Here is a 26,542-nt window from a genome sequence, read left to right as displayed (position 1 = left end):
CATTGGTGTGGTCAGTGGAGGACAATTGGAAGGAGGGACCGCAGACAGACTTCCTAGGCCTAAAATAATAAAATAGGCTCTATGCAGCTTAAATTTGGCAACAGGGGTACACAGGCAGCATTGGTGTGGTCAGTGGAGGACAATTGGAAGGAGGGACCGCAGACAGACTTCCTAGGCCTAAAATAATAAAATAGGCTCCATGCAGCTTAAATTTGGCAAAAAGGGTACACAGGCAGCATTGGTGTGGTCAGTGGAGGACAATTGGAAGGAGGGACCGCAGACAGACTTCCTAGGCCTAAAATAATAAAATAGGCTCTATGCAGTTTTAAATTGGTTACAGGGGTACACAGGCAGCATTGGTGTGGTCAGTGGAGGACAATTAGAAGGAGTGTCTGACACAGTAAGTACTCCCAAAAACAAACTAGATGTTAATGTCTCCCCCAAAAAAACCAAACCCCCCCCCCCCCCCCAAAAAAAAAGGGTGGCATACTTAGGTACAGGGGTTTGCTCCTATGCTGACTTTCAGACATTTTAATTTTGCGCAAAGTATTTATTGGTGTAAATGTAGGACAGGGCCCCTGAGTATTTTAACTAGCATCATACATGTCAACAAATTGTTATTGTCTGTGCCAGGCATGGAAGGATTTCAGCGCATAGACTAAACAGTGGTGGAGCAGCGACAGATAATTTTGCAAGTGGTAGAGCACTGTTTTACCTTGGGGGGGACACTCTCTCCTGGCCGACGGTACAAGCCCAGGGCCCCTCATGTTACAAGTTCGGTGTGTCTGATGTTGGGTGCGCGCCACCACCGCCAGAGACACTTCATTGTACTATGAGGGACCCAGTGCCAGTGCCGTCGACCAAAAGTGGGCACACCCACCTCTTCAGACAAACGGCACTCTGATGGGTGCTTGCCACAAGTGGCGAGACCACGGCCCCATGGGGGGAGTTAGGGCATTTAGGGAGGTGTAAAGATGTCGTATGCTGGACAAACAGCAGCTGCAAATTACGAGATTGGAACAGTCAGTAACACCAGTCCCAAAGCAAGACCTTTTTACAGGAAAGCTAGGTGTCAGCCGGGAAAGGTGGGGCAAAATAATTTGAAATCCATGAGTGGTTCATTTTAATGAAGGTTAGTTCATCAACATTTTGGGTAGCCAGACGAGTCCTTTTTTCGGTCAGTATTGAACCAGCAGCACTGAATACTCTTTCTGACAGCACACTAGCTGCTGGGCAAGCAAACTCCTGCAATGCATATTCAGCCAATTCAGGCCAGGTGTCTATTTTGGATGCCCAGTAATCAAAGGGGAATGACGGTTGAGGGAGAACATCGGTAATGGAGGAAAAATAGTTAGTAACCATACTGGACAAATGTTGTCTCCTGTCACTTTGAATGGATGCTGCTGTACTTGTCGTTACTGCGGTCATGGCGAAATCACTCAACAACCTGGTGGTCAGAAAACCCCTCTGTCCTACGCCACTTCTGATCTGTGCACCTCTAACACCTCTGCCCTGTTGCCCCCTGCAGCTCGTGTGAGAACCATCTCCGGCGCTGTTTGCTGGGAATGCCTGAATCAAACGGTCACCAATAGTAGCTTGTTTGGTTGCCAATATCTGTTCGAAGTTCTCATGTGGCATGATATTTTGCAATTTGTCTTTATAGTGAGGATCAAGGAGGCAGGCCAACCAGTAATCGGATTCGTCATCTGTCATCATTTGTATAATGCGTGGGTCCCTTTTGAGGATACGCAAGGCATAATCCACCATGTGGGCCAATGTTCCAGTTGTCAAGTCAGTGCATATGCTGGGTTGAGGAGCACTTTCTGGCAAATCAACGTCACTTGTCTCCCTCAAAAACCCTGAACCCGGCCTTGCACCGCCAGCAGTTTCTATTGCCCCCTGAGAAGCTTCCTCATCCAAAAAATACTCATCCCCATCATCCTCCTCGTCCTCCTCCTCTTCGCCCGCCACCTCGTCCTGTAGACTTCCCTAAGCAGACAATGGCTGACTGTCATCAAGGCTTCCCTCCTCCTCGACTGCAGATGCCTGTTCCTTTATGTGCGTCAAACTTTGCATCAGCAGACGCATTAGGGGGATGCTCATGCTTATTACGGCGTTGTCTGCACTAACCAGCCGTGTGCATTCCTCAAAACACTGAAGGACTTGACACAGGTCTTGGAGCTTCGACCACTGCACAGCTGACAACTCCATGTCTGCCATCCAACTGCCTGCCAGTGTATGTGTATCCTCCCACAAATACATAACAGCACGCCTCTGTTCGCACAGTCTATGAAGCATGTGCAGTGTGAAGTTCCACCTTGTTGCTACGTCAATGATTAGGCGATGCTGGGGAAGGTTCAAAGACCGCTGATGGTTCTGCATACGGTTGGAGTGTACGGGCGAACGGCGGATGTGAGAGCAAAGTCTGCGCACTTTCAGCAGCAGGTCGGGTAACCCCGGATAACTTTTCAGGAAGCACTGCACCACCAGGTTTAAGGTGTGAGCCAGGCAAGGAATGTGTTTCAGTTGTGAAAGGGCTATGGCAGCCATAAAATTCCTTTCGTTATCACTCACTACCTTGCCTGCCTCAAGATGTACAGTGCCCAGCCATGACCGAGTTTCTTGCTGCAAGAACTCGGACAGAACTTCTGCGGTGTGTCTGTTGTCGCCCAAACACTTCATTGCCAATACAGCCTGCTGACGCTTGCCACTAGCTGTTCCATAATTGGACACCTCGTGTGCAACAGTGGCAGCTGCGGATGGAGTGGTCATGCGACTGCGGTCTGTGGACGAGCTCTCGCTTCTGCTGGAGGACGAGGAGGAGGAGGGGGGACGAACGCCTACAGCCAACTGTTTCCTAGACCGTGAGCTAGGCAGAACTGTCCCAATATTACTGTCCCCTGTGGACCCTGCATCCACCACATTAACCCAGTGTGCCGTGATGGAGACGTAATGCCCCTGGCCATGCCTACTGGTCCATGCGTCTGTTGTCAGGTGCACCTTTCAACTCACAGATTGCCTGAGCGCATGGACAATGCGGTCTTTTACATGCTGGTGGAGGGCTGGGATGGCTTTTCTCAAAAATAAGTGTCGACTGGGTAGCTCGTAGCGTGGTACAGCGTAGTCCATCAGGGCTTTGAAAGCTTCGGTTTCAACTAAACGGTAGGGCATCATCTCTAACGAGATTAGTCTAGCAATGTGGGCGTTCAAACCCTGTGTACGCGGATGCGAGGATGAGTACTTCCTTTTCCTAACGAGAGTCTCATGTAGGGTGAGCTGGACTGGAGAGCTGCATAGGGTGGAACTAGCGGGGGTGCCGGTGGACATGGGTGACTGAGAGAGGGTTGGTGATGGTATTCTTGCTGTTGCCCTACATACAGTTTTTCCGACTACAAACCTGGTGATTCCCTGACTGCTTTGGCCTTGTGATGAAAGCGCCACATTACCTGCAGGTGGTGTGGTAAACGGTGGGCTTACAGTGAGGGAAGGGATGTCACGTTGCTGACTAGCTTCATTGTGAGAGGGTGCTACAACGTTAAGGGACGTTTGGTAGTTTGTCCAGGCTTGCAAGTGCATGGTGGTTAAATGTCTATGCATGCAACTTGTATTTAAATTTTTAACATTCTGACCTCTGCTGAAGGTCCTTGAGCATTTCTTACAGATGACTTTGCGCTGATAATTGGGATCTTGGTTAAAAAAATTCCAGACTGCACTCTTCCTATCGGATACCTTTTCAGGCATTGCACACTGAGCTACTTTAACCTGATGGCCACGCTGTCCTACAACTGGTTTTGGTTTTGCCATACGTTTTTGGCCAGATACGGGCCTGCCAGATGGAACCTGTTGTGATGTTGATGCCTGCTGCGGCTCCTCCTCCTCCGCTTCAGAGCTACTGCCGCCTGCACCCTGTTCCCCCAATGGCTGCCAATCGGGGTCAACAACTGGGTCATCTATGACCTCCTCTTCTATGTTCTGTGCACCTTCCTCTGGGTCACCGTGTAAGCCGGTGCTATAGCGTTCGTGACGGGGCTCCATAGTCTCATCGGGGTCAGATTCTGGATCACTACACTGCGAGGGCAATGTTCTGATCTGAGTCAAAGGAACAGCATAATAATCTGGCTGTGGCTGTGCATCTGTGCACTCCATGTCCGATTCATCTTGTAATGGGCATGGCCTGTTAACAATTTCCCTTTCTAACCCAGGCACGGTATGTGTAAAGAGCTCCATGGAGTAACCAGTTGTGTCGCCTGACGCAGCCTTCACTGTTGTTCTGGGTGAAGGACACAAGGAAGCGACTTGTTCCTGACTGGGAGAATCCACTGACGACGCACTGCTCTGACATTTGGCACTTTCCGAGGAGTTGGCGAAAGAGCTAGAGGCAGAGTCAGCAATGAAAGCCAATACTTGTTCCTGCTGCTCCGGCTTCAAAAGCGGTTTTCCTACTCCCAGAAAAGGGAGCCTTCGAGGCCTTGTGCAGCCAGACGATGATGCTGGCTCAACAACTCGAGACTTAGGGGCTATACTGCTTTTCCCACGACCACCTGATGCTCCACGACCACCACCACTACCATCATTACCAGCTGCCAATGACCGCCCACGGCCACGACCTCTTCCACCAGACTTCCTCATTCTTGGAAAAATGTTACCAAACTTAGAGTACCGTTACACAAAACGATTTACCAACGATCACGACCAGCGATACGACCGGGCCGTGATTGTTGGTAAGTCGTTGTGTGGTCGCTGGGGAGCTGTCACACAGACAGCTCTCCAGCGACCAACGATGCCGAGGTCCCCAGGTAACCAGGGTAAACATCGGGTTACTAAGCGCAGGGCCGCGCTTAGTAACCCGATGTTTACCCTGATTACCATCGTAAATGTAAAAAAAAACAAACAGTACATACTCACATTCCGGTGTCTGTCAGGTCCCTTGCCGTCTGCTTCCCGCACTGACTGTCTGCCGGCCGTAAAGTGAAAGCAAAGCACAGCGGTGATGTAACTGCTGTGCTCTGCTTTCACTTTACGGCCGGCAGTCAGTCAGTGCGGGAAGCAGACGGCAAGGGACCTGACGGACACCGGAATGTGAGTATGTACTATTTGGTTTTTTTTACATTTACGATGGTAACCAGGGTAAAAATCGGGTTACTAAGCACGGCCCTGTGCTTAGTAACCCGATGTTTATCCTGGTTACAAGCGAACGCATCGTTGGATCGGTGTCACACACACACCGATCCAACGATGACAGCGGGAGATCCAGCGACGAAAGAAAGTTCCAAACGATCTGCTACGACGTACGATTCTCAGCGGGGTCCCTGATCGCTGCTGCGTGTCAGACACAGCGATATCGTATGGATATTGCTGGAACGTCACGGATCGTGCCGTCGCAGCGATCAAAGTGCCACTGTGAGACGGTACCCTAACAAGCGTTATGTGGTCCTGTAAAACCAGGTACAAGGTGTGCGTGAACTTGTTGGGAATGTAAATCTCCCTTTTTTATGTGTGGGAGAATGCAGTGAAAAATTAGGCCCACTGTATTACACTAGACAGTTTGATTAGCAGAAAGAGGCTGGCAGATATGGCACTAACAGGAGTGACGCAGATAAAAACACTGGCAATAGAAATGTCCCTCTTTATGTGTGGGGGAATCCAGGGAAAAATCAGGCCCACTGTATTACACAACAACACAGTTTGATTAGCAGAAAGAGGCTGGCAGATATGGCACTAACAGGAGTGATGCAGATAAAAACACTGGCAATAGAAATGTCCCTCTTTTTTTTGATATGGGAGACAAAGGATTGAATCAGGCCCACTATATCACGGTATAGTTCCTGTGGCACAAAATGACTGACAGATACCACAGACAGCACTCGCACACATGCACAGGTTTGGCAAGATTATTCTCCCTTTATTTTAATTTTTTGGGGGGATATGTGAGACAAGTGATTTAATCTGGCCCACTGTTACACAGTAGGTTTTCTGTGGCAGAAAAAAAAGACAGATGCCACACACAGGACTGGCACTACTGCAGATTTGCCAGTCTTACTCTCCCACTTTTTTTTTGGTTTTATGGGAGAATTGTGAAGAAATCAGGCCCACTGCTACACAGTAGGTTTTCTGTGGCAGAAAAAAAAAGACAGATGCCACACACAGGACTGGCACTAATCCAGATTTGCCAGTCTTAATCTCCCACTTTTTTTTTTTTTTTTATGGGAGAATTGTGAAGAAATCAGGCACACTGTTATACAGTAGGTTTTCTGTGGCAGAAAAAAAAGACAGAAGCCACACACAGGACTGGCACTACTGCAGATTTGCCAGTCTTAATCTCCCACTTTTTTTTTGTTTTATGGGAGAATTAGGAACAAATCAGGCATACTGTTATACAGTAGGTTTTCTGTGGCAGAAAAAAAAGACAGAAGCCACACACAGGACTGGCACTGCTGCAGATTTGCCAGTCTTAATCTCCCACTTTTTTTTTTGTTTTATGGGAGAATTGTGAAGAAATCAGGCCCACTGCTACACAGTAGGTTTTCTGTGGCAGAAAAAAAAGACAGAAGCCACACACAGGACTGGCACTAATGCAGATTTGCCAGTCTTAATCTCCCACTTTTTTTTTTGTTTTATGGGAGAATTGTGAAGAAATCAGGCACACTGTTATACAGTAGGTTTTCTGTGGCAGAAAAAAAAGACAGAAGCCACACACAGGACTGGCACTACTGCAGATTGGCCAGTCTTAATCTCCCACTTTTTTTTTTATGGGAGAATTAGGAAGAAATCAGGCACACTGTTAGGGCTGTCCCACACGTCCAGATAATTCCGGTACCGGAATAAATCGGTACCGGAGTTATCCGTGTCCGTGTGCCTGGGAACTCACGGAGGCCATACCTGCGGCACACGTGTGCCGCCCGTATGGCGAGTGGGTACCACACGGAGCGTGTGGTACCCACTCTGCATGGTGCTGAAGCTGCGATTCATATGTTCCCTGTAGCAACGTTTGCTGCAGGGAAAATATGAAGAATAGTGTTTAAAATAAAGATCCATGTGTCCGCCACCCCCCCACCCCCTGTGCGCCCCCCCCGCTGGTCAGAAAATACTCACCCGGATCCCCCGTCGGCAGTCGCTCCTTCCTGGTCTGGCCGCGCCTCCTACTGTATGCGGTCACGTGGGCCCGATCATTTACAGTCATGAATAGGCGGCTCCGCCCCTATTGGAGGTGGAGCCACATATTCATGAGTGTAATCGGCCGCATACAGTAGAGAAGCCGCGGCCAGACCAGGAAGGAGCGACAGCCGACGGGGGACCCGGATAAGTATTTTCTGACCAGCGGGGGGGCGCACAGGGGGTGGGAGGGCGGCGGACACCTAAACCTTTATTTTTAACACTATTCTTCATATTTTCTCTATAGCAAACGCTGCTACAGGGAAGATATGAATACCGGCTTCAGCACCATGTGGGGGGGACAGCGCTTACTGTAGCGCTGTCTCCGGCACGCACACGGACCCCAGGCGGAGAATGTCCGTGTGAGGTCCGTGTTTTATGCGGACCCATTGACTCTATTGGGTCCGTGTAAAACGTGCGCTCCCACGAACACTGACATGTCTCCGTGTTTGGCACACGGAGACACGGTCCGCACACGGTCCGCACAAAATCAATGACATCTGAACAGATGCATTGATTTTTATGGGTCTACGTGTGTCAGTGTCTCCGGTACGGGAGGAAACTGTCACCTCACGTACCGGAGCCACTGACGTGTGAAACCGGCCTTATACAGTAGGTTTTCTGTGGCAGAAAGTGGCTTGAAGAGATATATAGAAAAAAAAAAAAAAAGCACTACAATTACTATCTCCCTACAGTAATCTCAGAAAAGTATGTCAGGCAGCAATAAAAAGGACTGCTGCACACAAATCACACAAAAGTCAAAAGTGTGGACAAACAAACAAGATAGCTGTGCAGAGATGAAGGAGCAACAGGATTTGTGCTTTGAAAAAAGCAGTTGGTTTGCACAGCGGCGTACACACAGCAACGCAGCTATCAGGGAGCCTTATAACCTACAGACAGAGCTGTTGCACAGAAATCGAGCCTCCACTGTCCCAAAAAGAAAAGGTGGTGTTGGACAGTGGAAATCGCTACAGCACAAGCGGTTTGGGGCTTAATTTACCCTGCCTAACGCTATCCCTGCTTCTGACGAAGCGGCAACAACCTCTCCCTATGCTCAGATCAGCAGCAGTAACATGGCGGTCGGCGGGAACGCCCCTTTATGGCCCCTGTGACGCCGCAGAAAGCAAGCCAATCACTGCCATGCCCTTCTTTAAGATGGTGGGGACCAGGACCTATGTCATCACGCTGCCCACACTCTGCGTGCACCTTCATTGGCTGAAAAATGGTGCTTTAAGCGTCATAAGGAACGCGACTTTGGTGCGAAGATCGTGTACCGCATGGCCGATCCCACGCTGGGGTCGGGTCAGGTTTCATGAAACCCAACTTTGCCAAAAGTCGGGGACTTATGAAAATGACCGATCCGTTTCGCTCAACCCTATTGATCATGTATATCTGTTTTGGTTGGTGTTCATCATTTTTTCTATTCAACATCATGCTTGTATAAGACATATATTCATTTGGCCCAGACAGTATTTATCATTGGTTTGCTGGTCAGCTTTGATCTGTTCGGTGGAAAATGCTTTTTTAATTGTATTATAGTTGAGGTTAATGAAAAATGCAGTAATTTGTACAAATGTACTTTTTGTCATAAATTATCCACAATCATTGTTACAAGTGCATTTTCATTTCCGTCAAACGCCTACTAACATGTTCTCTAATTGTTTTTAACGGTGTGGGATATAGGTCTCCCTATTTATACGTGTTTCATGTATAGTCCATAGGGGTACCTATAGTGCATCATTGTGTGGGAAGAGGGCCCCATTGGGCCAATCAGGGTCAATCTAGGGACCCCAGGGTCCGCCGTCGCCAAGCGGGGGTGCCAATATGCTTCCCCTAGGGCGCCAACCCCCGCAGACAGGCAGACTTCAGCATAGACACACATCAGGGTATGTCTCTTTTCCCATTCCAGTTTTTTCACGGTGTGTTTTTGTTTAGTTTTTGGTGTAGCCACAGGTTGGTGGCATTTTAATAATATTTAATAAAATTATTTTTTAGGGTATTATATGATTACATACAAAACTATTGCCCCATTGAATTTATTTAAATTGTTTTTTCTTCTAGTCCCAAATACATACATTTGCGATAAAAATACAGTATATGCATTGCACAAATAAACACACATGACAAGCACATATATGGTATTTATATATACATTACATGGACAATTTTTCTTGAAATAGCTGATTTTTGGACATAAATAAGTAGGATTGTTACATTCAAGGATAGCAATAGGTGAGGCTTTTGTCTTCTTAGAAGGCCAGGAAAACTATTGTGGGGAGGGCAATAGGTATGTGGAAGAGTAATCAGAGGATTGGAGTGGGTTGTTGGAATGTGGGGGAGAGGATAGTGAAGGGCAGCTGTTAAGGGGTCAGCAGACAGGGAATGTGGCTAGGCTACAGGCATAAAACAGATTTTGCATTTGATCCCTGCATGGCTTTAGGTAGCTTTGCAGCCTCCTCCTTCTTATTGTCAGTGCCACCACACTGGTTTAGCAATGCAGGAGAGGAAGAAGGACATAATCTCTACTATATTTTCCGTCCTAGACATTGTCAAGGCTGTCTGAAACAGCAGCATTCTGGCTTCTCATTAACATGTCCATGCTCCTTGGTTGGGTTTGTTGCTTTGGAACAGTTTAATCAGAGCAAGAAGGATGACTGGGCTGTGCCTCAGATGATTGCTGCTGCAGCCGCTGCACAGACAGAGCGGCAGGTGAATTAGCCGCTGATCACTGCTGAGAGGCGGCACAACATGTGTTCAGCGGCTGCAGCAACAATCACCTGTTGTGGACTCTGCAGTGCCTTTGTTTCATCCCAGCAGTCCCCCTCTACGTCCTGGCATTATGTGACATCAATGCATTTTGCGCAAGTGTCATGCACTAAATTAATCTGTATTTTATCCCAAAGATGCATCCATTATTACCTTTCTCTTCTTGATGTGTGTTTTCTATATATGAGGATAGATGTTCTGCATCTGAGTTATCTCCATTTTTAGCCATTACAACAGAATATTGGCTTTATGTTACTATCAGCCTCAATATTATTATTATTATTATTTATTTTTAGAGTACCATTGATTCCCAGCTGCTGTACATGACAGGGGTTACAGGATACAAATAGGAAATACAGATAACAAGCTAACAATGACAGATGGGTACAGAGGAGTGAGGGCCCTGCCCTTGTGGGCTTACAGTATAGAGGATCATGGATAATTTGGAAGGAGAAAGTAGGTTGGGGGGTTACAGTAGCTGCGGTGTTGGGGAGTTCAATAGCCGGGGTTATTGAAAGATGCCAGCTTTTTTGAAGAGATGGGTTTTTCTGTGTTCTGTCTGAAAGATTCAAAGGTGTTGGATAATTGGAGCTGTAGCAGCATAGAATTTCGGACGATGGGGCATATGTCAGGAATGGTAGCTTCTTTCCTGAGCAGGCCCCTCGCACTCCTGGGCGGGCTCCCTCTCTTCAGTGGGTCAACAGACCAGGTATCACATTCTAGGAGATGCACTCCTCCATCACTGGGAGGCGGGACACCACTGCTCCTAGCGATTATGCTGTGCGGTGATCCCCGGGATGCCGGGCCCCTTGGTATTAGCTGCTGCCAGTGGGTGAAGGACGTTGTACCTGCTGGTGCAGTCAGATAGTATGAGGTTACCTCCAATCGTCTCTCCCCTCATCTGGTGTCTCTGTGGTCTTTGGTGGAGATTGGGCATTGTCCCGACATTTTCAGGTGACTGCTGGGAGATAGATTTAAACCTGCCATTTCCTCCTTTTGTTGCTGATTATTCTCAGTTCTGACGAGTAATTAAGGTAATTGTTTCTGAGCTTCTGAGGAGGTCCATGGTGCCTGTGCTTCATTTATTATTGTTCACCTTGGTTTATGCAGTTGTACTGCAGTTTTTTGGTTCTGATGTGTTTTCCTTGTTTGCTGTTTGTGTGTCCGGCCACCAGATGCCGTGCTGCTCGCTGACTGGGAAGGGCTCGGCTAAAGTTTCCCTTTGCCATTACAGGGAGGTGAGTGAAGAGTATACTCGGCCCTCAAGGGTGCACGGCAGTGTGACCGACACACTACTCTTGCTGACTGGCAGTAGGTTATTTCACCATTACCCAGTATTACACATAATTAGTCTTGATTGAATTAATCAGCTGGTAGAGCAGATGCAAAATCTGCTTAGCATGTTTCAGGATTTGGCTGTTACTGTGGGGCATCATACCCGAGCCTTAGCTCAGTTACGTACTGAAGCGACCGCTCCTCTGGTAGCTTCTATACCCCATGTACCGGGCCCTGTTGTTGGGGTCAGAAGATCCCTTGAGCATAAAGTTCCATTGACAGATTTTATTTCGGGAGATCGCTAACAATTTCTTAATTTTCAGGAGAATTGCAACTTATATTTTCAGTTTAGACCCATGTCTTCAGGGGACGGGAGGTCTCAGGTGAAGCTGGCTATCTCTTTATTTAGGGGGGGATCCCCAGACATGGGCCTTTACTTTGATGATTCCCTGTTCAGTAACTCCATTGAGGATTTTTTAGGGCATTGGACTCCTTTATGATAAACCAGATACAGCTGCCATCACCAACTCTAAAGCTACTTTCACACATCAGTTCTTTGACGTCAGGCAGGATCCAGGTAATTGTTGAAAAAATTGATCCGTTGCAAATAGTGGAAAACCTGATGCAACGGATCCGTTTTTTTGCTGGATCCATATTTTTTAATTTAAATTAACCCGCGGATGGACTTCCTGTTCTGGGGAAGAGAGAGAGAGAGAGAGACCCCAGAATGGAAAATGTGCATGATTTGAATGGAGAATGCATGGAAAACAGGATTCGGAGGCCGGATTCATTATTTCACATGTCTGTTTTGTACATTTTTCACCGGATCAGTCACTGGGCGTTTTTTCGCCAGACAGAGAAAACGTTCCTCAGAACGTTTTCTCCGTCCGCTGAAAACAGCTTTTAGGACGGATCCATCAAAAAAGGGATGAAACATGTGGCCATCAGGCGCAATCCAGCGCTAATACAACTCTATGAGAAAAAAACGGATCCGGCGGTAAAAAAAAGGATACTTTTTTTTAAAAACTCACCGGATTTAGCCTGACGGCAAAAACCTGATGTGTGAAAGTAGCCTGACCTCAGAGCACTCGTTCAGGGTAGCCTCTTGGAGGAGAAAAATTGTTCTCAATTCAGACGGCGGAATGATGCAAAGCATAGACTGGCAGATTCTGCAAAAGACATGTTAGTGCATCACTCACTGCTTCAAAGCCTGGAAGCCTCCATGACTCTGGACGTACATCTGGACAGAAGGAGACAAGATCACTTATGGGACAAAGCTTCTGGTAGGAGAGTAGTGCTGTCTCCAGAACTACCTTCATCTATCGTGGAGGAGCCGATGCAACTGGGAAAGATGTCCTACTTATATACGCAAAGACAATTACACTAGGAAGGTAGATTGTGGCTCCTCTGCGGGTCAACTAAACATTTGGTGTGAGACTGTCATCATCTGGACCATCTGGGAAATGACCGCTCAGATGGGACCCTGACGATGCAGATGATGTAGCTGAGGGTACGCTAAAAAGGGGACATTGTGTGCATGTGGCGGGAGGCCAGGGCACGTGTAAGCAGATACTCTCAGCCACGACTATGGCCCTGGCCCTCCCTCGCATATGTGTTCCTGCAGCTGCATGATTTGTGGCTATTAGACAACCTGAACACATGCAGGGATTGCCTGTTTGTTAGGGAATCCCCACATGTATTCAGGCTGTCTAGCAGCTGCAAATCATGCCGCTGCGGGGACTCAAACATAATCTACGAGCACACCCAAGATACTCGGAGAACACCCCAGCATGCTCGGAAAACTCGAGTAACGAGCACACTCGCTCATCACTAATAGGGATGTGTTGTCCCATAGGGATCATGTTCATATTGCCTTCAAGGAACTCAAAGATTATTTTTTATATGTAAATCAGCCCACGAAGGTGGTTTGCACATTAATGACTAGGCCAATTTTTACAATTGTGATCACTGTCACTTGATGAGGTAATAACCATGGAATGCTTCAACGGATCCCTGTGAGATTTCACGATAGTGGTAGAATTTCTTCGATTTGACTTGACTTTATTTGTGAAAAAAAGTGGAAATTTGGCGAAAATTTTGAAAATTTTCCAACTTTGAATTTTTATGCCCTTAATCACAGAGATATGTCACGAACATAGTTAATAAGTAACATTTCCCACATGTCTACTTTACATTAGCAAAATTTTGGAACCAAAATTATTTTTTGTTAGGAACTTATATGGGTTAAACTTTGACCAGCGATTTTTTATTTTTCCAACAAAATTTACAAAAACATTTTTTAGGGACCGCAGCGTAATTTGACTTTTTGAACTTAACATTTCCTGGAATCATTAGCGAAAGTCATGTCCCATTTGGAGAGCCTCTGATGTGCCTAAACAGTGGCAACCCCACGAGTGACCCCATTTTGGAAACTAGACCCCTCAAGGAATGTATTTAAGTGTGTGGTGAGCACCTTGAACCCCCAGGTGCTTCACAGAAGTTTATAACGTTGAACTGCGAAAATAATAAAATCATATTTTCCTCACAAAAATGTTATTATGGCCCCAAATTTAGCATTTTCATAAGGGTAACAGTAGAAAATGCACCAATTTGTTGTACAATTTCTCCTGAGTGCGCCAATACACCATATGTGGGGAAATACTACTTTTGAGGCACAGTGCAAAGCTCTGAAGGGAAGAGGCGCTGTTAAGGATATGTATCCTGATTAATGATTGAAGATATACAAAATAACTGATGCTTACAGACAAAATGGATGCTTTTCTGAATATGTATATCTCCATGCCTTAAGAAATTGATGATGAAAACCAAGGAAACCACAGTGATGACCACACATGCCGACTTTAATGATCTTCTAGATGAAAGATGCTGCTGTGAAACCATGAGAGGAATGCCATATCCACCTCCCCTGAATATGTCTGCCTGAAACATGCCAATGAGGGAGAGAGTAGGATCTGACTTCCTTCTGCACAAGTCTGTTAAGGATGGTCCATCTACTAGAGATGGCTTGTCTCGTAAGCGGTGAAAAAATCCATCAGATCACTAAGACAGATTGATAGGCTCGACGAGATTAGGGGTTTGATTTTACTTATCTCCAAAGGGGTGGCTATTAAGGATATGTATCCTGATTAAAGATTGAAGATATCCAAAACATGGATGCTTACAGACAAAATGGACGCTTTGTTGAATATGTATAAAAATCACAGATATTAATTAATGTGTGTACGTGCTCTAAGTTATACCTGTCAGCAGGTTATACAATGCTCAAGTGGACTCTGATATGACAACATGTCCACTCAGCTTATAAAGAATGAGGTAATACTTAGGAGAAAAACAGAATAATAAAAACTATGAATATTAATTAAAGCCCTCCATAAAAAAAGGAGGACTTGGGGGTTTAACGACAGATTTACATTGATAATTGATAATCTATAAAAGGATGTTCAAAAGAAGGTTCATCATGGGATTTTCCAAAATGTTCAAACCCATCATCGACTCTACTCGCAAGGAGGCCGATGTAGCTGGGTGAGGGGTTGAGTCTGATTGTGCATTTTCTAGCCTCAAGGAGGCATTTGCCTCTGCCACGGTTCTGGTCCATCTGGACCTTGATAAACCATTTGTGGTTGAGGTGGATGCATCTGAGGTTGACATGGGGCGGTGTTGTCTCAGGGATATGCTACTCTTACTCAACTTCGGCCCTGTGCTTTTTTTCCTAATACATTTTCTCCCACGGAGTTAAATTATGATGTTGGCAACTGGGAATTGTTGGCCATTAAATGGGCTCTTGAGGAGTGAAGGCACTTCTTTGAGGGAGCTAAACATCCACTTGTAGAGCTCACTAACCATAAAAATTTAATCTATTTGTAAACCGCCAAAAGGCTTAATCCCAGACAGGCTAGATGAGCCTTGTTTTTTCACAATTTCATTTTTCTATTACCTACATTCCTGGGTCTAAAAACACCCATGTGGATGCTGTCTCCTGTAGTTTATACCCTGTTCAGCAGGAGGAGGTCAATCACCCATGTTATCCCCTGGTGGTCACCACAAACAAAGTAGAATGGAAGATTGTTAAGTCATAGCACTGGATCCCACTGATACCCCGCAGAATAAGTTGTTTGAGCCTGTTAACCTTAGGCTCCATATTATCCAGGACTCTCATAATTCTGTCCGGGCTGGGGTCAAGGGTACCATGCACTTGGTGAAAAGAGGCCCTCCTTGGATCAGGATGTGAAGGCATTTGTTCAGTTCTGTGAGGTGCGCGCCAGGAGTAAGGTGCCATGGTCCTCTCAGGTTTGTAAACTCCTCCCACTTCCTATTCCGGACTGACCCTGGTAGAATATCTCAATGGATTTTATCATAGATCTACTTGCCTCTGATGGGATGACTGTTATCTGGGTTATCGTTGACCGTTTCTCCCACCAGTGCCACCTCATCTATCTGACAAGTTTGCCTTACTCTCACAAGATGATAAACGTGTTTATTGATAATGTGGTCAGGTTACATGGTGTCCCGGTCAATATAGTGTCTGAGGCTCACATTTATCTATAGGTTCTGGAATGCTTTCTGTGGCAGTATTGGGACGAAATTGTCATTTTTTTCTGCATGCCATCCCCAGTCTAATGGTCTTTCAGAAAGGACTAACCAGTCACTGTAAATGTACCTTAGGTGCTTTTGTTCTCATAACCAGATTGAATAGGGGACTATTTACTTTTGGCAGAGTTTTCCTTTAATAATAGACATCATAAGTCATTGGGTATGTCTTCTTTCTTTTGTAACTTTTATCTCCATACCAGGTCTCCTGCTTTCCTCAGGGGGTGGGAAGAAATTCCTGGAGTCTATGAAACTACTATTAGGCTGAGGGTGGTTTGGGAGGGGATTCTATGGCAACTGCAGAAGGCGTCCTCCAGGCAGAAGGTTGCAGCTGATCAACTTCTATCTTAAGGGCAGCAGTTGGTGGTTGGGGATCTGATGTGAGTGTCCACTAAAAACCTTAAACTAAAGTTACCTTGCTCTAAGTTAGGCCCTTGGTTTATTACACCTTTTCCTATTCTGGAGGAAGTTAATCCAGTTGCTTTTAGGGTTAACTCACCTCTGCTGTTAGGGTCCCCAATGTCTTTCATTGGCCCCTACTAAAGAAAGTTCAGAGACCGGTGGTCGCTCATTCCTCCCTGGGCCCTGTCCTGGTGGATAGTCAGGAAAAGTATGAGGGCGAACAGATTGTTGATTCCAGAAAAATATGGAATTCCATTTAATGTTTAACTAATTGAAAGGGGTATGAGGTTCCCTCCAGTCTTCTCTCCCCTACTCCGGTGTCTCTGTGGTCCGAAGTGGAGATTGGGCATTGCCCTAGCATGGTCAGGTGACTGCTGGGAGGCAGATTTAAACCTGCTATTTTCTCCTTTTGTTGTTGATTATTCTCAATTCTGGGGGGTGTTTAATGTCAATGTTGCTGTGCTTCTGAGGAGGTTCATGCTTTGGTGCCTGTGCTTCATTTATTATTGTTCACCTTAATTTATGCAGTTGCGCTGTAATTTTTTGTCTCTGATGTGTTTGCTCTGTCTTCTGTTAGTGTGTCTGGTCATCAGCCGCTGTGCTGCTCACCACCTAGGAAGGACTCTGCTAAAGTTCCCCCTTGCCAGGATTGGGAGGAGGGTGAAGAGTATACGAGGCCCTCAAGGGTGCGAGGCATCAAGTGTGACCAACACACTGCTCTTGCTGGCTAGCAGTAGGCAATTTCACCATCATCCAGCATTAGAGCATACTCAGAAAAAGACTTGGAAGCCATTGGGTGAGTGATTAGTTCGAAGATATGCGGAGGAGACAGATTATGGACTACTTTGTAGTTCAGTGTTAGCAGATTGAACTGAAGACATTGAGGAATTTTGAGCCAGAAAAGGGATTTGTGGAGGAATAGTGTGGTGAGAGGTGGATTAGTTGGCCAGCAGAGTTAAGGATAGACCAGAGAGGTGCTAGTAGGGAGGCCACAGATGAGGATATTGTAGTAGTTGAGGCGAGAGATGATGAGGGCATGCTCTAACTTTTTACTAAATTGAGGGTTGGGGAAGACATATCTGCAAATATTTTTGAGTTGGAGGCAGCAGGAGGTGGCAAGAGCTTGCATATGCTTTTTGATGGACAGGGCAGAATTGAGGGTTACTCCAAGGCATTAGACTTTCTGTGTTGCGGAGAGCGTGGTGTAATTTATTGTTATAGACATATCTAGTAGGGGGGTTAGTTGAGATGGATGAAGGATGATGAGTTCAGTTTTGTCCACATTGAGCTTTAGGAAGCGTGATGAGAATAAGGAGCATATGGCTGATAGACACTCTGGGATAGGTATAAAGATGTTATACCACTTACCTTGACATATAATTTTCTCACGGAGTCGGTAAGATTTAAAATAGGGTGCAACAAAATGGAAATATTATGCAGTCTCCTTTTTCTGCCATTTTAAAGAACAGTAGAGATGAGCGAACCTTTCAAAGTTCGTTTCGGTTCAGATTTGACGTACGGACTGATGTCCGCAAAACGTTTCAGCGAATGTATCTGAGCCCCATTAGATTCAATAGGAAGCCAAAACCAAATGCGTAGACAACATCTTAAGGTGTGACAAATAGCTTCCCAAACAGAATTAGGGGCAGACACCATGAAAAGAGGCATTAATTGACCCACAGTAGAAATTTGCAAATGGCACCAGGGCCTGGTCCAGCATTTACAGCTTGGAATTGAAGCTTCAATGAGGACCTGGTGGTTAACGGAGCAGTGTTAGTCTTCTTAGATAAGAGCCCTGATACCTCATGCAACACCTTAATTTTTTTTTAAATTCCAGCCAGACTCAGATAGCACAAACATCAGTTTCATACAGTAGTATTGGTAGAAAAATGTAAGGAAAGTAACAAATGTAATTGACTGAAAGTGGGTTCAGGCCTGTCTATCTGGGAGCCCTACTTACACAGGCAACCCACCAGATGGAGACCCAACTTTGAGTCTCCACATTTAAAACAAATTGTTTGTAACATCAGCAGCAGTAACAACAGCAGGCACAAAAGACAACAAAAAGATGGCAAAGACTGCAATAATGTGAGATGAATACATGACACTAAATATGACACCATTGCCTAGTCTGCCCAATCTGTAACTGGGGTGCAAAAATCATTGGCGATCCATGACTTGTTCATTTTGATGAAAGTTAGGTGGTCTACACTTTGAGAGGACACCTGGATGCGCTTATCCATCAGGGCACCACCAGCAGCGCTGAAAGCACATTCTAAGGGAACGCTGGCTTCTGGGCATGACAAAACCTCCAAGGCATGTCAAGCGAGCTCATGCCTATCAGTTTTTCTTTGGAGTGTGGGAGGAAATCAGATTACCTTGATGAAACCTACACAAACAAGGGAAAAAGACACAAACTCTTTGCAGATGTTGTCCTTGGTTGTATTTGAACCCAGGAGCCCAATGCTGCAAAGCTTCAGTTCTAACCAATGAGCTGCAGTGCTGTGCAGCATCTTCTACCTATACCACCACTTGGACCTGTTCTTCTCAGTTTAAGACTATTATTTTTTATTTTTCTTCTGCTTAACGTAGGGACAGGATGCAGCTGTAGTGATTAACAGTTTAAGGGTTTGCATCTGCGCTGTTTTGAAAAACCACTCTCTGTGTGCTCTGCACCTGTATCTGTGACAATGCCATTCCTAACCCAAAGTTTTTATAATCTGTAACTGTGATGGTGGGAGTGAAGTGCGTCTGGACGTATTATTTTTCTCTTATGCAACCCTGTGTGTAATGGTACTGTGCCAAAAGCCGCTGTGTGTATTCTTTTTAACCCATATCTGTGAGTTTACTGTGTCAAAAGCCGCTATGTGTATTCTTTAACTAATATTTGTGGGAGTACTGTACCTTTAAGCCGCTCTGTGTACTCTGCAACCTTGCCTGTGGGGGTACTCTGGGCCATTGTCTGGGTGTGAAGTATTTGATTTTTAGGGAAATGTGGAAATATGCTCTGCAGAAATAATCAAACTAGGTATAAGGAGTAAATAAATATAAGCTAACATGAATATTCCCCAATAATAAGAATATAAAATATAACTTTTAATATATAACTCTAAAAAGGGACAAACAACAATTACAAACACCACACTAAAAATGTGCACGCTACATCCACCCTCAAGATGAACCCTGAACTGTGTGCCTGCCCGGCTGTGGAAGGTTGGCACCCTATGACAACGCACATGAGAATGGCGCCCCCGCTCACCGACTGCTGACCCTACTGTCCTATTATGCCCTATCAATAAGTGCCAGCTGATCCACTTTCACAACATATGAGGACAGTACCCAATAGAACAGGTCAGAAAGAAAGGCAGTGCACCTGTATATATAAATCAGGTCAGGGAAAATAGTGAATTACCATTAGTGTTGAGCGATACCTTCCGATATGCAAAGGTATCGGTATCAGATTGGATCGGCCGATACCCAAAAAGTATCGGATATCGCCGATACCGATACCCGATACCAATGCATATCAATGGGACACAAAATATCGGAATGGTTCTCAGGGTCTGAAGGAGAGGAAACTCTCCTTCAGGCCCTGGGATCCATATTCATGTATAAAATAAAGAATAAAAATAAAAAATATTGATATACTCACCCCTCTGACGGCCCCGGCTCTCACCGGTCCAAGCGTCTGCCTCCGTTCCCTAAGAATGCAGAGTGAAGGACCTTCGATGACGTCACGGCTTGTGATTGGTCGCGTGACCGCTCACGCGACCAATCACAAGCCGCGACGTCATCGCAGGCCCTACACTCACTCATTCTTAGGAACGGAGGCTGCCGGTTACATCGCTAAGGTCCAGGGTCCGCCAGAGGGGTGAGTATATCCATATTTTTTATTTTTATTATTTACTTTTTACATGAATATGGATCCCAGGGCCTGAAGGAGAGTCTCCTCTCCTCCAGACCCTGGGAACCATATGCACCGCACACTTCCTATTCCGATTTCCGATATCGCAAAAATATCGGAACTCGGTATCGGAATTCCGATACAGCAAATATCGGCCGATACCCGATACTTGCAGTATCGGAATGCTCAACACTAATTACCATGCCTGATAAAAATGATGCACAGCATAAAATAAGTAACCCCTCTCTAATCTGTACCTCCGCTGTTCCATGGCTGTCAGCAGAGGTTGGCAGTGGCACCCTACTTATCAGCAGATATGGCGCCCCCGCATCACGGCGGCTAGCCCTAAGAGACCCTTATGATACACAGGCCAGATTAAACACTTATAAAGGGTGCTTCAACCAAAATAGAACAGCATCAACTTTTACCATCATCAGTTATTCGAATGACCCATAGATTAAGTTGATATAGACAATAATATGAATAAGAGGGGTACTTATCAAGATAGATGTCATAGAACCTGTATGCGTTTCGCCATAAGGCTCATCAGGAGGTTGGGTAGATAGATAATGCATGTGCTCTGCGTGTGAAATTTGTTATCAGCTTCTGTGCAATAATTGTGGAAACATGCTCTGTGGGTGAAATTTATTATAAGCTTCTTTTTAACTGGACTGCCGGTAGCAAGCCTTCCCGTGGATCACCAGCTCGATCCAGGATCATACTAAAAGCTTTTCATCAGCAACATTTGTAATGTGGGCTACTGGAGCAGATGTTATGGAGCCCTAGGGGTACTGTGTCCCATGCTCTATGGGTGAATTTTTTAACTGGACTTGTGGTAGCAAGCCTCCGACTCTGTGAGGGCACTGTTAAAAGTGTAATGTTATTCATTTACTTCCTGTTTTACCATGATTGCTATGGTGACAGAACCCCTTTAAGTGATTTCCCTATCCACATTTGTTTTCAGGACAATTGTCCTGCTCTTACCAACATTGTTCTTCCATTTGCAGCCCCCTAGTCCTTACTCCAACATTTTACAGCATTAAAGTTAGAGTCCCCATTGACTTATATTGTGTTTGGTTTCCAGGGTCAAGTTTGGGTACCAAACCAGTCTTTTTAATAATTCTGGGCAAACCCAAACATCCACGGGTTTGCTCATCCATAGCTGCTAAGATCAAAACTTGTATTTTTGTGCCAGTTTTTGGGGGAATTCTTTTGTTTACCTATTACTGTGTGTCCCCAAAACTCCATAATATCTGAGATGAGCTGAGAACATACTTGTTCTTAATTAAGTCTTACAGGATTTCCTGTTGAAGACAGAACATGTTTTTCATCTCACTATAGAAACGCAATAGGGCAATACTTTGCTACCACAATTAATAGGGTGCAATTTGCTGATATCATTAGTAAGTTGCACTCTCTGGCACTATTAATTGGGGAGCAAAATGTCACATAAATGAATCAACGTTAAATTCTACCTTTAGCTCTTGTAAGTATGTAGCAACACAGGGTCATTATGCTTGTATTTATATTTGATGTGTAATTTGTTTAATTATACAATGCTTAGCAGTTTTTATTATGCTGGCGTTTTATACATGCATAACTGTTAAATGAGCTATATCCAGGGGGATCACAAGAAAACTCCTCTGCCTTTAGTAACCACAGTTTTATGCTGCATCATATTAGCAATTCGTATTTGTAAGGCATGGGGAACTGAGATAAGGGCTGGATTTTTGTTTTAATAACAGTAAGGTTGTGTAAAGAGGTATTCCCATATCATGCTTTTATGGCATAGCGACTAGAGTCAGTGCAATGTCAGTATTCTGTAATCACTGAATGAGAGGCCTATCTCCCAGCTTTTCTATTAACTAGCTGGCTGGCCTGAAGCTTTACATTAGAAGTTCAGCCAGGCCGACGAATCAAAAGAAGAATCCTGCGGATACTGCTGATGGACCTGTTTCTGCAAATCAATTTGCACCAACTCTAATAGCTTCAATATATTCTATAAATGTATAGTAAATGCAGAACCTGCCAATGAGACCATATCTATTTAGACAACAGGCCACTAATGGTGGAGAGGTGGTCAAAATTCCCATTTATCTTTAAGGGAATTCCAATTCCAACCACCCCTCCACTGAAAGTAGCTCATGATGGTGCCCCATTCTGGAGACAAATGAGGGTCTCATTAGTGGATATGCCTTGTGAGGGGTCTTTTCTCTGCAGATTTTCACCTGCAGACACCACACACTGTCCTCAGTTCCTCCTGGAGCCATGTGGGAGTCCTTCCTCTCCCAAGTCACAACCCAAACTGACTCTCATGTCCAGGTATTTAACAAACCCATGTGATGATCACATGACTGTGACATCACTGCAGGTCCTGTTTGTACAAATACTGGTGTCGGCTCTGCAAGTGGAGATATGGTGAGTACCCTCCCTCTCACTCTATGGGTGCCCACAAAACCAGCCCATGTACACAACTTTAAATTAACCCTCTTAGCACGTAGTGTGCTGGAGGAAAATTATTCTGGTTTTACATCACTGATATCGGACACATATCTCTATTCATGAACTGTGCTAGAGACCCTGTCACAGCCTTTAACATGCTAAATGAGAAGATCCCTTTAAGTCTTCACTACAAATAATTGAGTGATCATAATGTAATCTAATTTAAAAATAAATTTTTTTTTAATTCACTCTAGGAACTTCCTCCAGTATCATTGAACTGCTGTAATTGCAACTTCTCTACGGTGCCCCAGGATTTGCCTACACATTCTATAAGATTAGACCTTAGTTTTAACCCACTCAGGAGTCTTCACAAGAAGAACTTCTTCCAGATATCTACACTTGAACTTCTAGACCTTACAGGGTGAGTATTCCACCAAATCCTCCAAAGTGGCTTGTAAATGTAAATGTTTTTGTGCCTATATACCTTTGTAATATACCTTTAATCCCTTTTGTATCCATCTTCATAGGTGCAGTATAGTCTCTATTGAAGATCATGCTTTCGTTGGCCTTGAGAATTTGCATACCTTAATCCTCACTGGAAACCCAATACGATTTTGGTCTCCACTAATGTTTTCAGGCCTTGATTCCTTACATCGACTTGTTGTTGTTGAAACATCTCTTACTTCACTATCAATGCTTCCTGTGGCTCAACTTATCTCGCTAAAGGAGCTGAATGTTGCCAAGAATTTGCTGAAGAGTTTGTACCTGCCCATTTATGTGTCTTCCCTTCACGTTCTGGACCTCCGTGCTAATCAGATTATTGACATAAAAGAAAATGACCTAGAGAACCTACGGAATGTAAATGTTTCCAATTTTTCACTCATATTATCGCAGAACCATATAGACCACATTGATCCTGGTGCCTTTGCATTAATTTCTTTACGTACATTACATTTAAAAGGCTGTTTTTCTAATGCAGATATTATGAAAAGGAGCTTTAATGCCATGTATGGACTTCATGTTGAGACTGTATTGATTGGCCATTACAGAAACTCTTTAACAAAGATTTCGGTAAAAAGTGAACATTTTGAAGAATTATGCGGAATGAAAATTAATGAATTGGCAATAAGTGGTATGCACTTTTCAAAAGAAAATATCTTCTGCGAGTGCTTTAGAAACATCACGTCTCTTCGTGTGATAAATACAGACTTACATTTTTTGTACTTTAAATCTGTAGCCTCCAACCTTCAAAAGATTGAAGTAAAAAAAAGTCTGCTCTGTAAAATGCCCTCGGGAGTCATCTCAAAGCTCAAAAAACTGAAAGAGATTCGGATAACACAAAATGAACAACTTTCCTACTTCGAAGACACAATAGAAGCCCCTAACCTTGAATTACTGGACTTGAGCGGGAATAAACTAAATATTGACCCTTGTTGTGCTTTGATTTATGATGGGGTACCTTTTCTGAAACACCTAAACCTTAGTTACAATCCTAAGATATTCCTGAGGAGTTTATTCCTAAACATGTCTCATCTCCGTGTACTGGATCTCAGTCACACACAGTTGACCAACGTAGGCTCATATCCAATCTTTTATCTTATGGAAAGACTAGTTTACCTTGATCTGTCATACACATCATGCCATTTTTCTATTCAGTGCTCTTTTTGTGGCCTGAAGAGTGTAGAAGTGCTTAAAGTTGCCCATACTACCTTCGATACTAATATCCTGGCTTCTGTTTTTGCAACCTTGACTGAGCTCCGCTTACTGGATGTGTCATCTTGTGGACTGAAGAATATTCCCGTTGAAACATTTGCTAGTCTTACATTTCTGCAAACATTGGACCTCAGTAAGAACAACCTACTAGAACTCCAACCACCGATGCTAAGTCCGTTAATAGGACTTACAATGTTAAATGTGAGTTCCAACAGTTTCCAGAGTTTCTCTGAGGAAACCACTACATTTCTATCCAAAAAATTGAAAAACGTGGACCTATCACATAATCCATATGTCTGTTCTTGTCACCAGAAAACATTTCTCCTGTGGGTCCATGAGCAAAGAAGCAGAGGACTGAAATTCAGTGAAAATCTTAAATGTAGTACACCAGAAGATCTCAAGGGTGCACAGCTTAGTGAAGTGAACTTAAACTGTGATTTGATTATTTATGTAGGTTTGGGGATTTTTGCAATGATAATATCCATTGCTGGGGGTATATTTTGTTGTTATAAACAAAAGTATTTTTACCTTTGCTATTTATTACGAACTGATAAAAATGAAAATTATGAAAAGGAATATGATGCATTTGTTATCCATTCCAGCTTAGATGAAGAATGGGTAAAAGAACAATTAGTTCCCAAATTAGAAGATAATAATCCACGCTTTCAATTATGCCTACATTACCGAGATTTTATACCAGGCATGCCCATCACTACCAATATTGTGAATGAAGGAATTCGTAGAAGCAGAAAAGCTTTAATTATCCTGTCTCAAAACTTTATTGAGAGCAAATGGTGCAGCTTTGAATTTGAGATGGTCATGTCCTGGCAGTTCTTGGAAAGCCAATGTGGAATCATCGTTATTCTCCTGGAGGCAGTTAATATGGCTCATCTTAAACATATGCTTGGACTAAACAAATATCTTCGCAAGAACACTTACTTGAAGTGGGTGGATGGATATGTAGAGAGAAGAGTTTTTTGGATGCGCTTAAGAGAAGCTTTACAGCACGGGGATGAAAAGACAAAAGGCACTCACCAGGTAGACGTCGATGGAGAACTGTTTGAGAACTAGAATGAACACAACAAAGTGTACGAATAAAGGAAAAACTGTAACTTTGGGGTAAACTGGACTTATGTGCAATCCACTTAATAAATTAATGTTTCCATTCTTATTGGTGTTAATCCAATTCAGAAAGTTGATGGTTTCCATGTGTCAAAGAAACACTTCCATAGCCTTATTATATTGTAGCCATCCTGTTATAAAACACTGTGTACTTACAATTGCTCATTTTGCCTTTCCACCCAGATAATTCTTCTCTTTTACATTAGGTCGATGACATCATGTGATTAAAAACTGACAAGCTGAATCCTTCTAAGCTCTAGGTAGAAAGAGGAGGTCAATTTTTCCTGCATGAGTCATCACTGCAAAAGTTCCTAGCAGGGTGAGAAGGAGCAGCTGGTCAGGAGTTGAAGAGGGGAGTAATAAATGTAGGGAAAACATACTTCCTTTTTCTACATAGAACAGAGAAAAGAGAAGAATTAGCTGGGTAGAAAGGCAAAATGAGCAATTGTAAGTACACAGTGCTGTATAACATGTTGACTGCAATATATTAATAGGATAAAGGCGTTGATGGAAAAGCTTCTATAATGTCTGGTTAATTTATAAGTAAAATTGCACTAATTTTGGGATTATATTTTATATACTATAGATATGAGCTATGATACTTGAAATTGGGCCTTAATTATTCATGTATGTATTATATTGTATATATTATAGTTAAGAGTTGCGATACTAGACATTGGACCAGATTTATGCAAGACTTTATGCAACAATTCTGAAGAAATACCATCAAATGTCACAATTTTGGGGGGCAATTTTGAGTTGAACAAAAATTTTGCAACTTTTGCTGGTTTTTTTCTCCAGTTTGGGGGAAGATAAAGCCCACACGGATAATTCAATAAAATTTATGACACTGATGTCACTGACTGAAGTAACATCTCTAAATTTCTGGTGAAGATGCATTCTGTTTGTAAGCTGCGTACTAGAAAATGTAGTGAATTCCACTCAACTTAATGAAGAACATTACATGGTCCATACGTGGAGCACAGGATTCTGTCTCTGCCAGATACGGAGGTGATGCTGGGATGAAGGTAGAAAAATCCAGGTCCAACAAAATCCAATAAAAGGTAATCTTTAATAAAATAAGAGGCATTGTTGTGCAGAAAATATGAAAATAGATAACACGCACTGTATATAGATTCAGTATTTGATTGAATCAAT

General features: G+C 44.0%; 1 protein-coding gene across 1 annotated transcript in view; it reads left to right on the top strand.

The window, feature by feature from the left end:
* The window catches only part of LOC143809230 (toll-like receptor 4), a 32,972-nt gene extending 6,709 nt beyond the window's left edge, over window positions 1-26,263 (top strand). The window contains exons 2-3 of the mRNA XM_077292347.1: window positions 22,804-22,970; window positions 23,077-26,263. Coding sequence (XP_077148462.1) covers window positions 22,804-22,970; window positions 23,077-25,333 — 2,424 coding nt within the window. The 3' untranslated portion in view covers window positions 25,334-26,263. The remainder of the gene's footprint in view (window positions 1-22,803; window positions 22,971-23,076) is intronic.
* Window positions 26,264-26,542: the final 279 nt, after the last annotated feature.

Source organism: Ranitomeya variabilis, chromosome 2 (assembly GCF_051348905.1).
Source record: "Ranitomeya variabilis isolate aRanVar5 chromosome 2, aRanVar5.hap1, whole genome shotgun sequence".
NCBI classification, from domain to species: Eukaryota; Metazoa; Chordata; class Amphibia; order Anura; family Dendrobatidae; genus Ranitomeya; species Ranitomeya variabilis.
This window is presented reverse-complemented; position numbering and strand designations above follow the sequence as displayed.